This window comes from Chiloscyllium plagiosum, chromosome 27 (genome assembly GCF_004010195.1).
Source record: "Chiloscyllium plagiosum isolate BGI_BamShark_2017 chromosome 27, ASM401019v2, whole genome shotgun sequence".
Taxonomy (NCBI): Eukaryota; Metazoa; Chordata; class Chondrichthyes; order Orectolobiformes; family Hemiscylliidae; genus Chiloscyllium; species Chiloscyllium plagiosum.
Window position 1 is genome coordinate 24,568,584 of NC_057736.1, and position 25,260 is coordinate 24,593,843.

General features: G+C 38.6%; 1 protein-coding gene across 1 annotated transcript in view; it reads right to left on the bottom strand.

Moving 5' to 3' along the window:
* Positions 1-442: 442 nt before the first annotated feature.
* The window catches only part of adprs (ADP-ribosylserine hydrolase), a 29,942-nt gene continuing 5,124 nt past the window's right edge, over positions 443-25,260 (bottom strand). The window contains exons 3-6 of the mRNA XM_043717694.1: positions 20,112-20,319; positions 12,705-12,889; positions 7,465-7,559; positions 443-3,600 (exon numbers count right to left, since the gene is read on the bottom strand). Coding sequence (XP_043573629.1) covers positions 3,287-3,600; positions 7,465-7,559; positions 12,705-12,889; positions 20,112-20,319 — 802 coding nt within the window. The 3' untranslated portion in view covers positions 443-3,286. The remainder of the gene's footprint in view (positions 3,601-7,464; positions 7,560-12,704; positions 12,890-20,111; positions 20,320-25,260) is intronic.

The following is a 25,260-nucleotide window of genomic DNA, read 5'->3' on the forward strand; positions in this document are numbered from 1 at the left end:
CATGGTGCAAGTGTATCCAAATACAGTTTGAACAGATTGTTTAGAAAAACATGTATCCTGAGGAATCCACTTCATTGCCAACACTCTGCATCGTCATTAGCCAACTGAGCTAACCAACCCCACATTTTAAAAGGATTGCTGTCTCATTAAACAGAGATAACTGGTAATGGTTTAACCGGAGAGTCACCACACCTCAGACAAGGAGGGGGAGTCGAGAAGAGTGCTTCATGGTAACCTCAGTCATTGCAGTAATGTAACACTCTCTCAAACCAGACATCGAGCCAACTTAGATAACTGACCCCGCCACATAGGTGCTGCCAGACCTGCTGACCTTATCCGGTATTGTTCAGTTTAGCCGAGTGTTGCTGGATGTAGCGGAAGAGGAGACTAATGAGCAGTCAACGTTAGATTAAAAGGGCAACTCAAATGCAGAGGAGAAACATTTTAAAAAAACACTTTTATTACTCTGAAACATTTCAAAGAGAAACCAACAATACTTCCTTAGTATGGGTCATTGTTATATACAGTTACGATGAAATAAATCTTTGAGCCCATAATCACAAATGATCAACCACATTAGAAATACATTTTAATATTCAAACTCCAGTTTTGAGTTATTGTTCCCTGGAGATGGACTTTCCTACATAACTATTTTTTAAGAATTTAAAACACAAAGTAGACAATGGCACCACACCAGACCTACACCTATTCTCATCACTCCACTATTCTCGACTTTATACAGAAATAATTTCAGACCATCAAGCCTGTTTTTGGGCAAGCAAACTGCCTTCTGAAGTATTTACAATCTTTATATACTTCTTTACACGACCCTAGGACATCTCAGAGCACTTTACAGCCAGTGAAGTATTTCTGAAGTGCAGCTACTGTTGTAATGAATTAAACAGCATAAATCTATATATGGCAAGGTCACACAAAGAGAAATAAGGTAATGACCAGATAATCTGTTTTATTGTTGCCGGATGGGGGAATAAATAAGACACGGGAGAATGTGACGTTCTTGTTTAATTAGGGCCCTGGGATCTTTATTGCTCATCTGACAGGGCAGATGAAGCCTCAGCCTAATGTCTCATTCCAAAAGGCACCACCTACAACAGTTGGCATATTCTTGTAACAGGAGTATTAGCTAAGATGTTGCATTCAAGTCTCTGAAGCACAAAACACACGGCAAGAAATTAATCATTTGCCTGAAGTAAATCTAAGAGATATTGAATGCTGGCAAACCACAATACTACTTCCCACAAATCATTTCATTCTAGTGCTTCCTTCTTCAATAAACTCATGTTCTGTTCTGGTCCTGCAAATAATTTCAATACTCATTTCAATAACTGAGAGAAGTATTAGAAGCTCTAAATCATATGTATATTCACATGGATGACAGAATAAATCTGAAATTTTAATGTACACAGCAAAGCCAGTGATTTCCTAACTTTTGAAGTGCATCAAGTTAAGGAAGGTAAAACAATACACTATACTTTTTAAGGTTTATAAGAAGGGGCTCACTCTATAAAGTGGGATTACTAAACCTATAAGAATCTAGATTAGTTAGTTAAATGTTGTGTTCATGTTTGAACATGCAATTTCTGGAAATGGTTATAGGCACCATTTATTAAAATGATGCCAGGGTTGATTGGTTTAAATACAGAGCAGTTCTAAGGAAACTGAGCCATTTTCAACAGTACAGAAAAAGCAGAGAAAAGGGAATTTGAAATTCCAGATTATGAACAGCTTTGATAAATCAAATCAGAAAAAAAGTTGGTTGGCAAGTGATAAAATCATTTTAAAAAAAAAATGGAGGGAGAGTGGTTAGTACACTATTTCAAAATGCAGAATGTTTAAAACATGAATCACCAACACCAAACCTCATTCCCATACCAGAAGCTGTGAAGATACCTATCAGAAAAAGCATTAGAAGAATCGGTTCTGATGAAAAGTCATTGATGAGAAATCTGAACTCTATCAACAGATGCTGCCTTGACAGCTGAATACTTGCACCATTCTGCTTTGTTTCAGATTTCCAGCAAACACAGTAGTCTGCTTGGTGCATTTAGTGTTGAAGCTGAATTTAGAATAGATACATTTGAAAAAAATAGGAGTCTTGTGAAGGTATTGTAAAATGCAAAGCTCTAGAGGAAAAGTTCCAGCACTGCAAAACTGATTGAGTCACTATCTCACAGCGCCAGGGCCGCGAGGTCGATTCCACCTCTGTGTGTGGAGTTCTCCCAATGGCTGCATGGATTTCCTCTGGGCACTCCAATTTCCTCCTCCAGTCTGAAGATGTGTACGTTAGATGGATCGGCTATGGGAAATGCAGGGTTACAGGGAGGGTAGGATGCTCTTTGGAGGCAGATGGGCCGAATGACCTGCTTCCACACTTTAGGGATTCTAGGATTCACTAACATCTTACAAAGAAAAATCATCAGGGTGATAAAGCAAAATCTCTGGTGATTTTAAACCGGAATGGACTGTTGGGATATTTGCTCAGTTTATTTGTTTGAGAGATTTAGTAATATTACCAGCCACACTAAGTTTGCCCTGAATTTCTAGGCAGTCCACTGGAACTTCAGTTACATTTTAGTGCCCAAACTGTCCTTTGTCTAGCTGCCATTTAACACAGCATGGATGATACAAAGCAATGCTACAAAAAATATTGATTTAACATCATATTAACATCATAATAGATCTGCAAGAAAATGCATTCCCTCATCTGGAGGAGTTCAAATGACACCCAACTCCAGAATAGCTACATGAAACTAGCAAGCAACCAGCAATAATTTAGTAAAGACAATAGAAAGATCAGATTCAGCAGTGGGGTCATCATATTCAGTCTGTTAACCCAATATATTGACTATACATATTTTAAATAATAGCACATTCATGAATTTATCCTTGAAAATGTTGCAACAGCTGCACGACTCAAGGAATAAATAAAGGAAAGCTACCAGTATTCATCACATCGTTAATTTGGCAAGACCATAAGACAAGCTCTGGTTAAATAAGAAAGTTTGTACTATTCATTCACTCCTCACTCGAGGTTGAACCAAGTAAGATATTAAATAATTACAATAGAAGCTTCTTTAAATCAGTTCAGCATTAAAACAATTTAAAGTTAAAAACACTGATACCTTGAAACAGCCAAACAGTTTTGATAACAAAAAACAGAGCAAGTTTCAAGAATTAATTGAATTCAAAACGACCCGTTTTGTCATGACGACATTTTCAATTTTGTTATTTATATTTTCAATAACACGTTTCCAGTCAATTTACTTTATCCTGTTTTTAGAGAGGACATGAGGCGACTGCAGTACAAGTCACACAGTTTTTCCCCAAAATAATCTGTATCTTTATAAGCTTCACAGCTCTTCCACCAAGAGTGCGGGATATTATCTTTTCCATAATAAGCCCCAGCAATTGCTCCAGCCATAGTAGCAATCGTATCAGTGTCTCCACCTAGTGAAATGCTGTAGATTATTGTCCTTTCAAGTCCATTGTAGTTTTCTGGAATTTCAGGATCAGGGTCCATGCATCGCAAAAAGGAATAAATAGCAGTTGGCACAGATTCAAAAGCGGCTATTCCATTCCCTAAAAGTAAGCAAAAGAAAGGATTTAAATTTTATTTTGATTTAGATATTATTGTCACCTGTACTTCTGTACTTGAGCACAGAAGTATAATGAAAAAAAAGTGTCTAATGGCACCACACACAGCACCATCTTAGGTGCGAAAAACTCAGGTACAAGCAGTAAAAGAAACAAAGTTAAACATTACAGACATTCAAATCATATCAACCATGTAAGCTCCACAGATAGATATGGTATCCATGGATAGACATTAAGAGTACATAACTCATAGCACTGTACCTCGTATACCCAAGTGGAATACTGCTGGCTATTTAAGGAAGTTCATTTGAAAATTCCATGAGACTTATAAAGGATTTTATGCCACAGCTTAAAGATAAGTGATTTTTTGTCAAACCATTATTCCTGTTGCAGCATGACTTTTTGGAAGAAAATGAATATCTCAGAGCATATTGAAAAAGCGAGTACAAAAGTTTAACATAAAAGACATTATAAATAACAGCCCGAAAAAAGAGGGAGAAGATATTTACTGAATAGTTTCTACATGTATGAATATTGCAGATTGACACAATATTTGATATTCAGATATTTTTCTTCTTCTCCTCAATCATAAAGAAATAATGAAATTAGACTAGAGCAGATTAGCTAGGAAGGACTTAAAAAGAAAGTTAAGAAGAGCAAGGAGGGGACATGAGCAGTCTTTAGCAGGTATAATAAAAGGAGAAACTTAAAGCTTTCTACGTGAGGAATAAAAGGATGACTAGGGTAGGAAAAGGGCCAGTCAAAGACAGAAGTGGGAAGTTGTGTGTGGACCCTGTGGAGATCGGAGAGGTGATAAACGAATATTTCTCATCTGTTTTCACCCAGGAAAAGGAGAATATTTTAGAGGAGAAGATTTGGATACAGGCTATTAGACTAGAAAGGATGGAGCTGGAAATGTGTTGCTGGAAAAGCGCAGCAGGTCAGGCAGCATCCAGGGAACAGGAGAATCGACGTTTCGGGCATAAGCCCTTCTTCAGGCAGAGAAGGGCTTATGCCCGAAACGTCGATTCTCCTGTTCCCTGATTGCTGCCTGACCTGCTGCGCTTTTCCAGCAACACATTTCCAGCTCTGATCTCCAGCATCTGCAGACCTCACTTTCTCCTCCTAGAAAGGATGGAGGTTAACAAGGAGGATGTATTATCAATTCAAGAAGGTGTGAAAGTAGGTAAGTCCCCTGGGCCAGATGGGATTTATCTAAGGATTCTCTGGGAAGCTAGGGAGGAGATGGCTGACTTATGGTCTTGATCTTTGAGTCATCATTGTCTACAGATGTAGTACCAGAGGACTGAATGATTGCAAACATTGTGACTTGTTCAAGGGCAGTAGAGATGACCCAGGTAATTATAGATCAGTGAGCCTTACATCTGTTGTAGGAGAAATTTTGGAAAGGATTAAGAGATAGGATTTACAACCATCTAGCAAGCAACAATTTAATTGAAGATAGTCAACAGTTTCATCAAGGGCAGGTCGTGTCTCTCAAACTTCATTGCATTTTTTGAGAGGGTCACCAATTATGTGGATGAGGGTGGGACAGTTGACGTGGTGTACATAGACTTCAGTAAAGTCTTTGATAAGGTTCCACATGGTAGGCCTTTGGAGAAAATGCAGAGGCATGGGATTGAGTGTGATTTAGTAGTTTGGATTAGAAACTGGCTTTCTATAAGAAGGCAGTGAGTGGTAATTGATGGAAAATATTCAGCCTGCAATCCAGTTACTAGTGGTGAGCCACAAAGATCTGTTTTGGGATCACCTCTTTTATAAATTACTTGGACGCAGGCTTAGGTGGATAGGTTAGTAAGTTTGCAGATAACATTAAAGTCGGTAGAGTGGTGTATAGTGTGGAAGAATGTTGCAGGTTACAGGGGTTCTTGGATAAACTGCAGAATTGGGCTGAGAGGTGGCAAATGGAGTTCAATGCAGATAAATGAGGTGATTCACTTTGCTACTGCCCAAATCATGAAGCGTGCAAGCACAGACTGCTTCATTATATGAAGAATAACATGAAGGCAGATTACTGGGTCAATGGAAAGATTCATAGCAGTGTGGATGTGCAGAGGGATTTTAGTGACATGTACACAGATCCCTGAAAGTTGCCGCCCAGGTTGATAGTGCGTGTATTACGTTTTATTGGTAGATGGATTGAGTTCCGGAGCAGAGATGTCATGCTGCAACTGTACAAAACGCTAGTGCAGCCACACTTGAAATGTTGTGTACAGTTCTGGTCACCCCATTACAGGAATGGAAGCAATGGAAAAGGTGCAGAGGAGATTTACCAGGATGTTGCCTGGTCTGGAGGGAAGGTCTTATCAGGAGTGGATGAGGGACTTGGGTTTGTTCTCATTGAAGAGAAGGTGGCTAAGAAGGGATTTAATTGAGACATACAAGATGATGAGAGGATTAGATAGGGTGGACAGTGAGAGTCTTTTCCTAGGATGTTGTCTTGTACAAGGGGGCATAGCTACAAATTGAGGGGTGATAGATTTAAGACAGTTGTTAGGGGCAGGTTCTTTACTCAATGGTAAGAGCGTTGAATGCCCTGCCTGCCAATGTAGTTAACTCAGCTACATGAGGGGCATTTTGAAAAATCCTTGGATAAGCATATGGATGATGATGGGATAATGTCAGGGGATGGGCTTAGATTAGCTCACAGGTCGGCGCAACATCGAGGGCCGAAGGGGCTGTTCTGTGTTCACGCAACTGTTGCTATTAGGAATTTTGTGGCTGACTTCAGTAAAATTTCACTTCAATGGTAACTTCCAGAATGTTGAAAGTGGGATTTCAGTGAAGCAAATGTTATTGAATATCAAATGGACATGGTTAAACTCTTTGTCAGAATGATCCTTACCTGGTAATGTGGCATAAATGTTACTTGCTATTGCCCAAGTCATGAAGCGTGCAAGCACAGACTGCTCCATTATATGAGGAATTCCAGACAGAACTGATTTGTGTGATCGACAGTGAACATTCCCACTTCTTACCTGAAGTAGGTGAAGTGGTCATTCATGAAGCAGAAGATAGTTCTGCTAAGGACATTACCTTAATAAAATCTTTGGACTCTTGTAGTGTAGCAGTAGAATCGGAGACAGAACCCCTGGGTTCAAGACCTGCCTGCTCCAGTTGGTGTGTCATACCTTCTCTGAACAGTTGATTAGAAAATATCAACTCCTAGAAACTCAAGACACTGGCTCAGTCCCCAAGTCAGAGGTAGTGCCATTGAGTCTAACATCAGCCATGATTGCACCCAGTGGCATGATTCTTGTTTAGAGTTTCATCAAGGGTTCTAGATTCAAATCCAAGAAAAATATTCAGGGTGTGGGATGAGCCTGGAGAATGAAATTAACCAATTCATTCTTAGCCTCATTAGGCACAGGCACTGGCACTAATGAATCAAATAGCTTCCTTATTAGTTGTTTTAATAATCTTTGTGCCAGATAACGACATCATCCAATGGAGAGCTTTGCCAATTTCACTAATTCCAATTTCACTAGGCCTTCTTGCCTTAAAGTCAAAGCAATTATCCTCATCTCGACTCAGCAATTCAACTGTTCTATCCATGTTGGTATCAATGAGAACTGGAACCAAGTGAAGTCAATAAATAGGTGAAAGTTGAATAATTCATTTAAATGGTGATTTCAAATGACAGACGGACAGACAGACATCAGCAGGAAACAGCTTCTATCCTGAACTCCTGGTACAAATGATCTTTCTTCCAACTGGCACAGTTCTCTTTCCTGTCATTTAATACTATCAAAGTTAAACAGGCTGTCCAAAAAATAAAGAAAATTAAGGCTCAATACAGAACAATGTCAAGGAAAAATCAACTCTTACCCAATTCATTAACCACCTCTTCCTTTGAAACATCTCTTCGGGTTAAAAATGCTTTCATTTTCTTTAGTCGACTGCAATAAGGGAACTCTTGAAAGCTGAAAAAGGAAGATGATTTTTTAATATTAAAAAAGGAATCCGGTAGGGAAAATTCAATTACTCAGACTGAAATTCAGGCAAGTCCAGCTTGACTATTTTGTGCAAGTACTGTACCGTATTTAAATGTCAACTTTCTGCCCACAAGTATTTAGACTCAGCACAGAACACAAGAACATAACTAGGAGGAATAGCCCCTTGAGTTTGTTCTGCCATTCAATACCATCATGGCTATTTAATCTTGGCCTCGACTCCACTTTAGCAAAGACAGCAAACACGTAAATGCAGTACAGCAATTGTAATGTTATTTTTAAAATGTAGAACTAAAATGACCTACTTTTAAATCAAGCCTCTTAGTTGTCACTTCATTGTTACAACTTCACATTTAAAATGCCTGCAGAATGCAGTCAGTAATCGTTTGTAAAACTCCTTAAATGTTAATTTCATGAAAGGGTGACATTCCACTTGCGACAAACACTCCAAGTTATGTACTTTATTGGAACACATCTTTAATGTCAAAGCAAAAGAAGAATATACCACAAACTACAAAGGAATTTAACACATCTAGGTAGTACAGGGTTAAGGCAGGCCCCCATAGCTGTGCAGAGATCCCTCTTTCTAACACTTTGGACTAAACAGCAATTCAGGTTGAACAGTGCTCTTTGAGCACAATAACATTCCACAAATAACCCAAAGATGCTTTTGCCAGCTTTGCAAGATTGCCATTTTAGAAGTCAAACTTTTAAATCTGGAATAATCTGTCATATAACATAATATAATTTTAGACATTCTGTTACATCAAGATAAAAGTGGGCGGCACGGTGGCACAGTGGTTAGCACTGCTGCCTCACAGCGCTAGAGATCCGGGTTCAATTCCCGACTCAGGTGACTGACTGTGTGGAGTTTGCACGTTCTCCCCGTGTCTGCGTGGGTTTCCTCCGGGTGCTCCGGTTTCCTCCCACAGTCCAAAGATGTGCAGGGTCAGGTGAACTGGCCATACTAAATTGCCCGTAGTGTTAGGTAAGGGGTATGGGTGGGTTTCGCTTCGGCGGGTCGGTGTGGACTTGTTGGGCCGAAGGGCCTGTTTCCACACTGTAATCTAATCTAATCTAATCTAAAAGATACAAAAGCTGTGATTTGAAGTGCTTCTGAATCGGTTACCAAACATACACCACATCCATTCTCAAAACCAAAATATCGTGTACCAGGTACGGTACTGCATGAATCCACTCTACAAAGGTAAACATAGAAAATAGGAGCGGGGGAAAGCCATTCAGCCCTTTAAGTCTGCTCTGCCATTCATCATGATCATGGCTGATCATCTGATTTAATAGTCTAATCCTGCTTTCATCCCAAGTGCTATATCTAGCTGCCTCGAGTACATTCAATGTTTTGGCATCAACTACTTCATCTGGTAATGAATTCCCCAGGCTCACCACTCTTTGGGTGAAGAAATGTCTCATCTGCATCCTAAATGGTCTACCCAGAATCCTCAGACTGTGATCCCTGGTTCTGGGCATACCCACCGTCAGGAACATCCTTCCTGCATCTTCCCTATCTAGTCCTGTTAAAATTTTAAAAGTCTCTATGAGATCACATGCATCATATTAGCCCACAGTTTAAACAGCACTTTATATTTGCACAACAGTGCTATGTCTTATTCTAGCCGTGTAAAATACAATAGGTCATTCAGACCTTCACAACCGCTCCACCATTTGATAAAATCAAAAAAAAATTCAATGGCCCTGCTTCCACAATTTAAAGAATTCCACCGACTCATGACCCTCAAATATTTTCTCCATTTTTCAGTTGTAAATAGAAGACATTTTAAGCTGCATTCCAAAAGTCTAATCAAGTCCCTTCACTATTTTGGATACACTTAAGTGAATAGCATTTGTTTACCATTGTACAGGTTCTTAGGAAAATATTTTGCTGGAGGGAGGAAGAATCTAAAATGCAAAACAAATTTATCATCATGCCACAATCAGTTTTTGGGATCTTGCTCTGTAAATTATTCATGTCTCTGTTCCCACTCTATTCGAAAATATCATTTATTGCCATTGTTGAACATTTGGTAAAGTTGAATAAAGGTTAATTGCTTATTTAAAAACAATTTTGAAGAAGGACATCATGAAAAGTTAAACAAACACACATTTCTTCAAGGTTCTTCCAGAACTTTAACCCTGGAATGTTTTGAAAACAGTACATTCTCTTCTAAACATTGCTTTCCCCCCTCTCAAGGCTGAACCTCAAAACAAATTAAGTTTCTTTTCTTAAGAAGCCTTATCTTCAGAATTTCTGATGACCTTTAACTGTTCAAAATAATTCAACAGATTAAGATTCAAAAGGAGTTTGAACTCATAAATCTGTTTTCCTACTTGCATGTCATATAACCATCCCTGCCTCTTAGGACAAATTAAAGACTATTGCTAACATCATTCTCTCTTCTGTCAGTGATCATGCCCTCTTCTGTACACATAACAAGCAGGAATACAGGTTTGCACCCTTTAAAACATACGATCTTTATCCAAACTGAAAATGTGTTGCTGGAAAAGCAACAGGAGGTCTCATGCCCGAAATGTCGATTCTCCTGCTCCTTGAATGCTGCCTGACCTGCTGTGCTTTTCCAGCAACACATTTTCAGCTCTGATCTCCAGCATCTGCAGTCCTCACTTTCTCCTAGATCTTTATCCAAAATAAGGCACCTCGATGCATACAGCCCTATCTACTTTATCTTGCAACAATTATGTGCAGCAATCACCAGTACGTACTGCAATTGTCATTTGAGTTAATGGTTTGGACTATCGAGAGCATTAAGTAAAATTAGTTACATGCATTGCCCAAGGGTATAGTTAAAAATACCAGAACTGTGAAATCTTACGTATGCTATTTGGGACCCAATTCATGCAACTAAAGACAGTACAGCAAGCTTAGGGAAGATGATAAATGAGTTTACTGGCAATCCATTTTCCAGAATCAGACTAGACCTTTATTTTGAAAAAAAATCAAGTCTTTTTTTAAAAAATATATTATATTCATACACAAGACATGGACGAAATTGGCTGGACTTCCGTTCATTGACTGTTACCGCCTTGAATCGAGCACTTGCTAGGCCGTTTCAGAAGTCAGAGGTCAATTAAAAAGTCATATTATTGCAGGATAGGAGTCACATGTAGATTTATTTCCTTTCAGAGCACTACTTCATCAGATGGGTATTTACAATGAACAACGAGACTAGTATTAATTCTGGATTTTTATCGTATTCAAATTTACCATTCACCATGATAGCATTCAGAACGTTGCCCCTACAACATATATCTACAGTTCTGGTTTATAGTCCAGTATCATTACGGCCACACCACATTCTTAGGAAGGAATTAAAGTCCATTACAAATTGATTTTTTTGGAAAATTTTCATATACATTTTGGGGACAATCCAGAATAAAAAATTACAATATTTATTTTTCATAACACATTTTTGGATTTGACAACAAAGGCAATTTAAAGAGCTACACGGGCAGGAAAACAAAAAAAACTGTATATTTTCAAAAGACCTGCTACATTCACAAGCTTATCTTCGGTTGGCACAGGAGGTTCAAGGATCCAGGTTTGATTCCACCCTTGGGTGTCTGTCTGTGTGGAGTTTGCACAGTCTACCAGTGTCCACATGGGTTTTCTCTGGGTGCTCTAATTTTGTCCCACAGTCCAAAGATGTGCAGGTTAGGTGGATTAGCCATGTGAAATAGAGTTATAGGGGAAGGGGGTGGGATTGGAGTGGGACGATCTTCAGAGGTTCAGTATGGCCTTGATGGGCTCAACAGCCTGCTTCCACACTGCTGGAATTCTAAGATTTGTTTATTGCCTCAAATGGTATCCCCACCAACCGATCAACTGTAAGTTGCACATATTGGAAAAGAATACACAATCTCAGCATGCCAGAGCAACCTTCCAGAGGAAGGCTTTTTTAAAAAAAAAAATCATTTGAATCTTAACGCAAATTGACACACAGTTGTAAAAACAAAAACATCAGATACCCCAGCAAAATTCACAACCCAACAGAAAAATAACGTTAATTCCTCCCTTAATGCTAAATTGACAAAATTAACAGTGGCCAAGTCTATTCTGAGCTCAGACAAGCTGAGCAGTCAAAGGCACTATAGAGAAAGGTTAATCCAGCAGATGTAGCAAAAACAAAGTATGCCATTCTACAGGACACAGCAACTAAAAAACATTTTAGCAAAACAATTTACTTTCTTTTTCAACACATCTCAGCTACACAAAATCTTTTGCATTAGCTGAGCAAAAGTGAGAAAATCAAAGACTCAACATTAAACTTTGCCAGTCTTCTCGCACTCAAAACAAATAAGGACTTTTTAAATGTCATTTTAAAATCCTTTAACAAACTTCAACTTAAATTAGAATTTCCAAGTTTGATTTCCAACACGCGCAGAGTTAAATGAATCCAGGTTCTATATAATAATATAGCAAAGAATGGAAGCCATTCAACCAAGAGTCTGTGCTGATCAAATTGTAAGACAGGTTGCTACAATTGACTTTGAGGCATTCTGGATTACAGGGCAAATGGAGCGAGGTGTCTTGAACACACTACGGTAAATTATACGTCCCATTACATTCCAATAACTTGTCAATATTTGTTGCCTAAAATTATATATGGAAGGCTTCATCGCTAGAATGAAGCACCGGTGAGGGAGGAAATGCGGAAGCAGAGGGTGCATACATGAGGATCAGTGGTTGGCACAACATCGTGGGCTGAAGGGCCTGCTCTGTGCTGTACTGTTCTATGTTCTATTAGAAGTGAAGAGAAAAAAATGCTTGCTAGAGAGTAAACATCAAATGACATATCTTTCACGATTCTCTCAGTATGAAATTTATGAGCTGATAGAAACCTAAGTTAACCCGAGAAAAATTATGGTAAGAAATATCTTCTACTTTATCTTACAGTCTTTAGTAGCAGAAACAACATTTCCTCTTAGCACCTTAATATTCAATGTTATACAAGTAGAATATAATTAAAAGGTCAATTCTTGTAACATATCGATAAATATATACATGGATAAAACCATAAGATTTTCATATCAAGTTATCAAAAGATATGAAGCCATTAGCCACCAGAGGCCAGTACTCACTCTCTTGCATCTGACAGAGATTTTTCATCATTCTCAAGCAACTGCATTTCTCCAATGAGGTAATCCAAATAGTTGTCCTTCTGTAACTCCCCTTGTAGAGCGTGATGGACAGCAAGGGCTTGCAAGATAGCACCGTTATAACCCAGTGAGGAAGCATGCGTCACTTCAGCATTTTTCTTTGCAAACTATTATTAAAAAAATTAAAGTTAGCATAGACAGATTATAATAACATTCTTCTTTAGCTGATGAAGTTCATGTATACACAGATTGTATTTTGAATGAAAATACTGAGCTGATATTGTACTAAAGTGTCTCTGGCCAATAATAATTGTATAGATAGCTAAATACTGAACATTTGTTCCCTACACTTTAACTTTCAACACCTCATCAAATCTTCAGAAATATAACCCTTTGATAGTAGTTTTCCAAATGCAATCCCTCTGCTTGAGGCACTAAAAAAAAAGTACATTTTACTGGACTCAAGTTTGGAACTTAGCTTTTTGACATGTTTTCAACTTAGCTGAATGTATAACACAAATTAAGTCAATCTTTCACTAGCATTTAGAGATTATTTTAAGTTAGGATGTACTATTCAAACGTTCACCTCAAATCATTAAATGAATGACAATGTGTTGGCTGTGAAAAAAAAAACGGAGTAGTATTTTGTATTTGAAAACAAAGTGTTCCTTTTAATAGCATAGAAATATTTGTTTAAATATAACTGGTTCCATTTTGAACAACATGTTTGGGATTCTTCAGTGTTACTATTCATGAGTTGAACAGCCAAAAATAAAAAGAACCGTCAACTATTTGGAGCTGAAACATTATTGTCACCATGATTTGAGCTTGCAAATATATAGTGTTCCAGGTAGGGACTCCTGTCTTTACCTTTAACATGACCAGTAATATTCATCTGTCATGTTCACTACAGTGTGCACCCAAAATTCCCAAGAAAAAAAAAAGGTGAATTATGTTATTTCCCCACCCCTCCCAGTGTAATATTTCTATACAATTTAAATATTATATTACCAGTTGTATACCTGTTTTTAAATTTTCTAGAGTTATTTCAACAAACCTGCAATCAAAGATCTAAATTGAAAGAAAGCGGACTTTAATAAGGTCAAATATGGCTTGGGCAGACTAGACTGGGAACCTGAAAGTATGTCTCGGAATAGTGGGATGTATTCAAGATGGAAATAAGAGTATGGGCCAACATGTTACAATAGAGAAAGAGGGTGGGACCATCAAATCCTGTGAACCCTAGATAGAGTGTTATACAGCAGTGGATTAAGAAAAAAGGGGAAGCTTACGGTAAATGGAGGGTTCAAATAGCAGAGGTTCCAGAGGAATGTAGAATGTGCAAGAGGGAACTTAAAAAGAGAGCCAAAACAGGAAAGGATACTAGCAGGTAAAATAAAAGGAAATTCCATGTGGTTTTAGAGAAGCATTAAAGGCAAAAGGATAAGGGAAGAGTATGGCACATTAAGGATCACAGTGGAAATTCGTGCATGGAACTAGATGTAGGTGGGTTCTAAATTAATACTCTTGAGGGGGAAAATATGGGTATAGAAATCAAGGAGAAGCTCTGTGAAAACAATTTTAACATGTGCAGAGATAGAGGAGGTTCCGAGGGGTCTGGCAGGCTTAAAGGTAGATAAGCATCCAGGACTAGATGAAATGTATCCTAGGTTGTTGGATGAGGCAAGGAAGTAAACAGCAGAGACATTTGCAAAAATTTTCAATTCCTCAGGCCACAGGAGGCGTGCTGGAGTACTGAAGGACAGCCAATGTGGTACCATTATTCAAGAAGGGAGCAAAGGATAAATGAGGAAACTACAAGGCAGTCTAACCTCAGTAATGGGGAAACTATTGGAAGCAATTCTGAGGGGCAGAATTAATCTGTATTTGAAGAGGGAGGGATTAATCAAGAATAGCCAGCATGGTTTTGTTAAGGGGAGGTCACATCTGACCAACTTGACTGAATTTTTCACAGAAGTGATCAGATGTGTAGATGAAGGTAATGCTTTTGATATGGTCAACTTGGACTTCAGCAAGGTTTTCAATAAAGTGCTACATGGGAGACTGAAGCAAAGATAAGAGCTCATGGGATTCAAAAAAATTGTCATAGTGGATCCACAATTAGCTGAGCGGCAGGTAACAGCAGCAGGGGGGTTTTCCAAACGGAGTTACGTCTCCAGTGCAGTCCCTAAGGGATCAGAACTGGGGACCTTGCTGTTTGTGGTTTACATTAAAAATGATTTAGACCTGAATGTAAGAGGGTTGATCAATAAATTTACAGATGATACAAAAATTGGTGTAAGGAATAAATAGTGAGGCGGAGAGCCTTAGATTGCAGGAGGATATAGATGGGCTGATCAGTGATAAATGGAATTCGATCTGGATAAATGTGAGATAATGGACTTGGGTAAGGCAAGACTTCGAATACATGATGAACTGTAGGGCCCATGGAAGCACCGAGGATCAGAGGGACCTTGGTGTGGATGCATACTAGCTCCCGCTCCCGCTCCCCCCCCCCCCCCCAAGGAATCAGGGCAGATGGATAAAGCGGTTAAGGTGGCATATGGTATACTTGCCTTTATTAGCTAAGGCATAGAGTTTAAAAGCAGGGTGGTTAAGCTGGAACCATAAAGTGCTAGTTAAGCTACAGCTAGAGTATTGCATGGAGTTCTGAAATCCACATTATTGGAATGTGACAGCACTGGAGAGGGTGCAGAAGACAGTATGCTGCCTGGGATGGAGAGTTTCACATGTGGATAATTGGACAGACAAGGAATAAACAAAGAACTGTGAATGTTGGAAGTCTGAAACAAAAACATAAATTGCTGGAAAAACTCAGCAGATCTTGCAGCATCTGGGGACAGAAAGCAGAGCTAACTTTTCAGGCCCATGAGGGTGAACAGGCTGGGGCTGTTTTCCCTGGAGCATCAAAAGCTGAGGGGTGACGTTCTGGAGGTTTATAAAATTGTGAGGGACATGGATAGGGTAAATAGACAAGATCTTTTCCCAGAGGTGGGGGAGTCCAGAACTAGAGGACATAGGTTTAGGATGAGGGGGGAAAAACTTAAAAGAGACCTAAGGGGAATCTTTTTCACACAGAAGGTGATGTGCATATGGAATGAGCTGCCAGAGGAAGTGGTGGAGGCTGGTACAATTACAACATTTAAAAGACATCTGAATGGGTATACGAATAGGAAAGGTTTAGAGGGATATGGACCAAGTGCTGGCAAATGGGACTAGATTAGGTTAGGATATCTGGTCAGCTTGGATGAGTTGGACTGAAGGATCTGTTTCCGTGCTGAACAGCTCTATAACTCTATGCTTCCACATCTGGTGAGTTTCTCCAGTAATTTCTGTTTTTGTTTTGTACAGACTAGGATTGTTTTTCCTTAGAGCAGAGAAATTTGAGGTGGGACACGATTGAGATGTATGAAATTACGAGGGACATAGACAGGTTAGGCAGGAAGAAACTTTTCCCCTTGATGGAGGAATCAATGACTGGGCATAGAGTAAAATAGGGACAGGAGGTTTGGAGGAGAGGCATAGAAAAACTTTCACCCAGAGGGTGATGGGAATCTGGAACTCACTATCTGTAAAGGGTAGTACAGGCAGAAATTCTCATTTCATTTAAGAAATATTTTAGATGCGCAACTCCAAAGAATACAAGGCTATGGGAAACAAAAGAAATTGCTTCAAAACCTCAGCAGATGTGGCAGGCACCATCTGTGGAGAGAAAGCAGAGTTAATGTTTTGGTTCCAGTGACCCTTCTTCAGAGGTTGGATCTTTGTTTTTGACCGGCGCAGACATGTTGGGCTGAGATGCCCTTTTCTGTGCTGTAGATCTCGATGACTGTGTATCATTGCAATCACTAATCGTACAGGTAAACCAGTGATATATTAAAACCAGTGAATCTCTCAAGAAGCTGCTTAAGGCACATCAGGCAAAAAAAAGTACTATAGCAAGCAACGCACATTAAGGATCTATGACAAACTGGACAAATGTAACAATATCAAGTTCTCTATAAAACAACTGGAAAACTAAGATAAGGGCTGCTAAGAGCTAATCAGTCTAGACAAAACATGAAAACTGTAGTCTTTTACAAGCCGTGGATTTAATCCTGGCAAACTTTTTCAGTTGACGCTGATGCCGTTCCCTCAACAAGACCGGATCTATATTCTTCAATAAAAACCAATTATTTACCCACTTTTGACCTACATTATATTTTTTTCTCTGCGTCCTCTAACACTCCCTTTGCCTTTTATTTTGTGTCAGCTCTTCTCTAATCCCCCTCACCCTCCCTTCATCCTGACCTTTCCTTCACTTCCACTTGCCCCTCTACATCACTTCCTACAATATCTAATCCATCACATTTCAATCGGTTTTCGCTTCCAAATGGTCAGATTGGACTTGAGAATATTAATTCTGTTTCGCTGCATAAACGTAACAAGAGCTACTGGTTTCTCCAGCACTACGTTTCAATACTGTCTAAATTTTTGCAAGAGAAAAAAGGTACATCATTCAGAACTCAAGATTGTGAAGATTGCTATGTGAATACAAATTTTTCTTCCTTTGTTTTGATTAGGAAGCTCCACTGAACTCTCATCAGCCTTTGCTCAATTGCTTGGAGTCCACAGATAGATTTAGCAGATAATATACAGGAGGTGATAAGTTGCCTTTGTTCTTTGATGCAAAGGTTTTGTACAAGATTGTTGGCTGGCTTCATACTTCCTCCTAAGAGCTTTCAGCTATCTCAGCCTGGGTTGATACCCTGACAGAAGTATTGAAGTTAAAACATACTGCTGTGGAATTTAAGCACAGTATCTGATTTTGTTTCTTAATATGTGGAACAAAGATAAATAAAGTATTAACATGTACTTTTTAGGATTAGTTCTCTGAGTAAATGTTAATCCTGCTTTTGCTTTCCAAGACTTCAGCAAATCAAATTTTAATAGTTCCCAGTTATCTATTTATATAACCAGCAATTGTTTAGTTACAGAACTCAAAAGTTGCTAAAAAGAGACAATGAGTTTAAGCTTTTTGTCTTGCAATATGACAAACAGCAGACTGGGTAAAAAGGGACAATTGAAGACGTCAGTCAGTCAGGTTTGCATTATGATTCAATTGCACTTGCTAGGAGTTACATATATTAACACACAGGACCCTGTTTATGTAAGTAAAAGGAATTTGTACAGTGTATAATTTTCATGAAATAAAAAAGGATCATGGACAAGGCCAATCTTTATTGTATCCCATGGCAACAGCCTCACCAATCAGAATCTACATGCCTGTTCTGAGAATTAAAATTGACAGTTAACTGCTCTTCTGCAATTCAATGTCAATGATGGCCTGACGTCTGTACATCCTGTAGATATAGGAGCCCCTTCTCCCCATCCACCAAAAGTCTTTAGTGATTGCATGACAGAAAGCTGAAGACGTATTGCCTTCTTTTAGCAATGTTTAAGTTATCCATTAACATGGGGCTACTTGTATTCAGTTTTCCAGAAAATCAAATCACTAACTTTATTGTCAGTGGTCAAATCCAACAAACTTCCCAAAATCAAACTATGAACATGCTCCTCTCTCTGTAGCCTCTGTCCATTTCACCAGCACCACCTCTAATTCACTATTAGCAAAGACCTGTCAAATCCATGGATATATAAAAATATAGCTTAGTTCATATCTGTCACAAAGCCAAGATCAGAGTGTGTTACAAACATAGAACAACTTTTAAATTTTGAGTGTTGCTGGCCCGGAATAAATAAGTTCAAAGCACTTCCCAATCTGCAATTATAAATTCAAAAGGAATTTGTAATTTTTAAAATCGACAGTGGCACTTAACAGCAATTAGACTTATCATCACAAAGCTCCTTATGTTAGTACTATGGGTATTACATAAAATAATGTTCCTAGTCCTCAAAAGACAGACCACCATCTAACTTCCCATAAGCAATGCCCCAGGTAATCCACTAGTCTAGATAAACTCTGGCAAGCGAACAAAAGCATAAGGGTACAATTAGTCCAAGATTAATTGTAAAATGTCAACCAAAGGAGTTTCACTCTTTTCCTGCAGCTGCCACTCCACCATACATGGCTTCCATAATTGTCTCAATCTCATTATATGTTACAGGCTGATTGACTAAATCCAAATTGTACCAATAATTAACTAAGATGAGTGGCAGGTGTGAGAAGAAAGCAGAGTTAATGCCACTTCATCAGAGCCATTAGTATCTAGCTGAAAGGGAAAAGAGTGAGCATGTGCTGAATGCAACCATATAATGTGATAGTGAGCTTAGGAGTAATTGGGAATGGAGACTGTGTTAAAAGCAACCCATGTCATAACAGGACAGTGAGAGAGATTGGTCCAAAAAAACACGTGGAAGGATGGAATCAGGCTCTGACATTATTGTACTCAACGTTGAGTCCTAGACGCTGCAGGATCCCCAAACAGAAAATGAGATGTTCTTCGAGCTGGCGCTGAGGCTAGCTGGAACACTTTGGCAGGTTTGCTACAAATATTAGGAGAAAGTGAGGACTGCTGATGCTGGAGACCAGAGTAGAAGAGTGTGGTGTCGGAGTGTGGTGCTACATTTGTAGCAAGAAAAGCAAAGTCGGTCAGCCAGCGTTCGAGGAGCAAAAGAATCAGGAATCCTGATGAAGGGCTTATGCTCAAAACATTGATGCGCCTGCTCCTCGGCTGTGCTTTTCTTGCTACAAATGTTGACATGGGAACACAGCGGAATATTGAAGTGCAAGCAATTGGAAGCTTAGGGTCCTTTTTGCATTAAATGCAAATGTGTGGGCTATGGGCTGGACGAATGCTTTACAGAACGCCTGCGCTCTGTCCATCAAAATGACCCCAAGCTTCCAGTTGTCACTGCTTCAACACACCACTTTGTTCCCATGCCAACATTTTCTAACTCATAGCTCTTACTATCACTTATTCAGCCTTTCTTCTGTCCTGGCCTACTAACTATTGTTTCCTTGTTTACCTACCCCTTTTATATCTCTCTCTGGGTTTTGATCCATCTCCATCTCCATCTCCATCCACCCTCCCCCAAAACTACCAAAACTTCTCTTGAAGAGTCACCAGCTCAAAAATACTCACTCTGGTTTCTTCCCACAGCTGCTTGCCAGTTTCTCCAGCAATTTCTGTTTTTGTTTTAAATCAAAGTAGAATTATCAAGTGAACAGACACTTGGAGGCCAAGAAAGATTGTGCAGTCATGATAGAGAAATGATGGGAATAATATTTAAACAATGAATTTTTCTGCTCTAAAAGATGGACTATTAATATTAATGGGGCAGTGGATGGAAGGAATAGAAAGTAAAATCAATAATAAAATCTCTTATTTGGACAAAACTAAACTACAAAAGCTCCATTAATCTGACCTTTTTAACATCCTGAACATCAGGATATGCCAGTGCTATTGGGGCAATCCTCATGGCACCTCCATTTCCGTAAGAACCCTTTCCTTTAAACTGTTCCCTTGCTGGTTTAAAGACATCATTACAGTTTGGATTTAGAAGTTTCTTAAATACACGAATGACACCATTTCCATACCCACGGTCCGGCTGTTCTTTGTATTCTTCAGCAAACCTAAGGTAGTAAAGACAAAAGTAATGCGTTTCTTATTTTTTTTCATAAACTTCAAACAGTATCTCATTCGTTATTGAAAAACATCAAAATATATATTCAGCAGTAAACGCTTTTTCAAATCTCATCTCGAAGAGGGATAATCAGAACTGGCAATGCTAGAACTTTCTCAACCAAAAAGTACTGGAAAATTTCAACAGGACTGGGACCATCTAAGGACAGCAAAACAGAGTCAACATTGAGTCTCACTGAGACCGAGTTACTTCTTCATTCTAACAGTTTTGGTTTTTATTTCACATCTCCAACATCTGCAATTTTTGCTTTTATATCACATACTTTCCTTCGATCATCACCATATCAATTTACAGTACACTTACCTAAACAGCAAAATTATCTTCCTAAAAGTTGTACTCCAATAGTATTTACCTTATAGGGCTACCTCAGACAAAGAATCCTGTATCCAGCCTCCTGATAGAAACCAATTTTCTTTTATTATCAGGATAGAAAGTGATAAACTGATGCAGAGTGCTTCAGCTGGTCCCATCTTTCATCCACTTGCAATATGACTAAACGGTTCATGCTTGTTATTCCTGCTTTATGTGGAACATGCCCGACCAGAGGGGAACATTATAGCCATTATAACAAGTTAGTCCTTAATCTTCATTTTAACTGCCCATAAGCAAGAGTTACTCATATGCAGCTGCTCTAAAATGACATTCTTGGCTTCTAAGTAACTGCCAGAACGTAGAACTAGACCATTCAGTTCAGGCCTGTACTTACACTTCACATGAGCGAATTGTTCTAATCAGAATTATTGTCCTGTTGCCAAATCACTTCATTAACTACCTGATCTAATCTTGAATATTAAATGGCTCCTGCGGCAAATACCAACTCTGGACATGATTTCAACAGCCTTGCAACTATTAAAGAAATTTATCTTAACCAATCTTCGAAATATCTTAAATCTGTGGCCTTTGATGTTAGATCGGTCAACAACTGAAAATTATTTATTCACTCTATCCCATCCTTTATATAAACATTCATCTGTCATTCACCTAGTAACCTGCATTATCCAAAAAGGACCCAATTTTGCAAGTCTGCTTTCCTATTTTTATTTTCTACATCAGGTAACAACTTAATATTCTGCAAATTGACTAAAGCTTGACAACCTATCTATAATGTGGAGCCCAATAATGCATGCAACACAGATCTTAAGATTTTTAAAGCTCATCATTGATTGCCTCTTGGCTTTTATATTTTATGCCCATTGATAAAATCTAATATTCAGTTTGTATTAACAGCCTTATCAATGCAAGGAAATGACCTTAATGTACTCTAAACATGAACAAGCAAATTCCTTGTTTGCATATACTGTTCTTTCCACTATCAAGTTTGTTTCAATTCACAGAATAATACCTGTTCTTTTTTTCCTGTTCAAACATTATTAGCATTGAGTTCTATTTTCATGTTTTTTGCCCATTCCCAGATATTGTTAATAATCTTGCACAGCTTCCTTTCATCACCTAAGAATGAATTATACCTATGCTTGTATCATTACAAATACTGACATTATTCCTCTACAGCATGTATCCAAACCACTGAAAAAATTATTTTAACTGATTTCTCAGTTCTCAATCCTATAAGGAATTCCACTCAATTCAATACTGCAAACCTTTCTTGTAATTTCTTGGATCGCACTTTATCATCCACTACATATTCAAAGCAATTCCCCTATCTACAACATTGAACTTCAGTGAAGAAATGATCAATCATACCACCTAAAATTCACACTGATTGCTAACCATTGTTTTCATAAGCTAGATACATGGGAATTTCAAGTTTATCTAAACTCTAAAATTTACTCTATCACTAATATTAAAAACTAACTGGCTGGTATGGACTATATTAACTCAGTCTCTCCAAAGATTATGTACTAGATTAGCCACACAAAGCCCTGAGATTATGATTTCTTGCTTCATTTCCCTTCAGATTGAAAAATATTTTCCACTAAGTCCTAGCACAGTAGCTTCTCAAGACGATTCATTTTTTCTATATTGCTCATCATACTCTCAAGATTCAATTCTCTCTAGTATCTTTCCTTTTTTAGCGAGGGATGTGAAATACTTCAATACTATTCAATTTTCTGATGTACAAAATTGACAATTTTTCTTTCTCCTGAATACAACTGATGATTGATAATTCCATTTTTTAAGCTGATTTAGTTGGAAGTTACTTTTCTGTTTTTTTTTTAAAGACAATTCCTGAATTATTTCTCAACTTGCCTTATCTTCTACTTTCAAATTATTTTTCTAATCTCTATAGATTTATTGCTCCAAATAAACTTAGCTTCTAACCACTACCAAAGGCAGTGGACCCAGCATCAAACCTTGTGGCACACCACTGGTCATGGTGGAACGTTTTCTCGCTTAAAACTGAGAATTATAATTTTAAATGCTGCGCCTCCACAAATCTTTTATTCAATTTAAAAACTCCACTGTCACTCTACAGTCAAATACCAAGCTTAGCTTCCATCTCACTGAACTCATTCCTCACCCTTCTAACATTTGTCTCAATACAATTTCATGCTGTAGTTTTTGTATTGGATTTCCTCTGTCTAAAAATGGATAATTGTCTCATGTCACTCTTCAGTTTCCAGTTTAAACAACCTCCTTATTCTCCTATGTAATCATTTTAGTTGTACAGTGTTAACCTCAGTCCAGATATAACCAATCCTTGAAGAATGGCTGCCATCTGTTTCAAAGCCAATGTCACTATCCAAAGTGGAATCCCTTTTCTGACATCACAAAGTCATCTTAAATAGATTTCTATGATCTTTCTATCTATTCTAGCACATGGCTGGGCAGGAAATCCTTAGTTTACAACCTGTGAAATCCTGCGCCTGAACTCATTTAGTTGGGCTTATTTGATGGTGCTGTCCAGAACCCCTCAGATTGCAAAAGCTTCAAATCTGAGAGAGAGTGTATGCATCTCTAGCCACTCTTAACATAACTCTCACTTCCCATCTTTCTGTATCCTCATATAGTCATCCATTTACCTTCCTCTGTCTCTTACTTGTGTGATTATACTTGAACTCATGTTACAAAAACACTCTCCCGCCCCCATAATACCACAGTCTTCATCCTCTTCACAGATTCTGACAGCTTGGGATTGAGCAATACGAGTTGGTGAAACTTCCCAGGAACAGTTTGCTTGAGTCAACAGTTAGCACTAAAAACACACAATGAAATTCTCTTCCAGTATTGCCTCTTTTAATCTGTTCTTGGAATACAGGGAAAATTGGCTATTTGGATACAGAACTGGTCTGAAAGGTAGGAGACAGAGGGTGGTGGTGGAAGGTTGCTTTTTAGACTGGAGGCCCGTGACCAGTGGTGTGCCACAACGATCGATGCTGGGTCTACTGCCTTTTGTCATTTCTATAATGATTTGAATGTGAACGTAGGAGGTATGGTTAGTAAGTTTTCAGATGGCACCACATTTGGTGGTGTAGTGAACAGCGAAGAAGGTTACACCTCAGAGTATAACGAGACCTTGATCAGATAGGCCAAGGCGTGGCAGATAGAGTTTCATTTAGATAAATGCAAGGTACTGCATTTTGGAAAGACAAATCACAGCAGGATTCATACACTTAGTGGTAAGGTCCTGGGAAGTGTTGCTGAACAAAGAAATCTTGGAGCCCAAGTTCATTGTTCCTTGAAAGTGGAGTTGCAGGTAGACAGGGTAGTGATAAAAGGCACATGTATGCTTGCCTTTATTGGTCAGTTCATTGAATAGAGAGGTCATGTTGTGGCTGTCCAGGACATTGGTAGGCCACTTGCAGTTCTGATCTCCTTGCTATAGAAAAGATGTTGTGAAACTTGAAAGGGTCAAAAAAAATTTACAAGGATGTTTTTTTTTTGGGGGGGGGGGTGCGGGGAGGGAGCTGTTGGCCTCTAGGGAGGCTGAATAAGCTGGGGCTACTTTCTCTGGAACATTGGAGTCTGAGCAATAACCTTACAGAAGTTTAAGGTCACGAGGGGCACATGTAGGGTGAATAGTCAAGATCTTTCCCTCAGTGTAGGGGAGTCCAAAACTAGAGGGCATAGGTTTAAGGTGAGAGGGAAAAGATTTAAAAGAGACCTAAAGGGGCAACTTTATCATGTAGAGGGTGGTGCGAGTATGGAATGAGCAGCCTGTGGAAGTGTTGGAGGCTACTGCAATTACAACATTTAAGAGGCAAATGGAGGGGTATGTGAATTGGAAGGATTTAGAGGGACATGGGCCAAATGTTGGCAAATAACTAGATTAATTTAGGATATCTGGTCAACATGCAGGTCTGAAGGGTCTTTTACCACGCTGGACATCTCATTGACTCTATACCATTTCTTTAACCAATAAAGCTTATTACCCTACCCTTCCACATCTATACCCAAGTTCCCATTCTAAAAGTTCCAACATGTTGTCATCTGTCACTTAATCTATTATCAGGTCACTATGACATGCTTTGTCCTACACTCCAGAATGGCCTGCATATATCAGTTGTTTCATTACCCTTGCTTCTGTGATATAAATCAATTGTCTCCCATGCAACATGCTTCACGTACACTACTTAATCATTGCTAATAATAGAACACTAGGACCTAGTTCTAAGCCACATGAGAAATAGGTTATAGTCAGGGGTATTTTGCAGAAAGAATTTTACCTAGTTTCTCTGTGAGAAAGCCAAAAGCAATGTATACCCAAGTTTTTGTTTTAAGTATCCTAATGGCTTTATATTCTAAAATGTAAAATTAATTGAGGGGAACATCATTGAACAGCCACCAACTTATCTCCAGAACAAAACTAGCAAAATAAAATAATTAAACAGAAGTTTATGCTTACCTTTTTTGAAAACCAGACAATATTGTAATGCATTTTTTTAAAGTGTAAAATTTGAGGAAGGAGTTA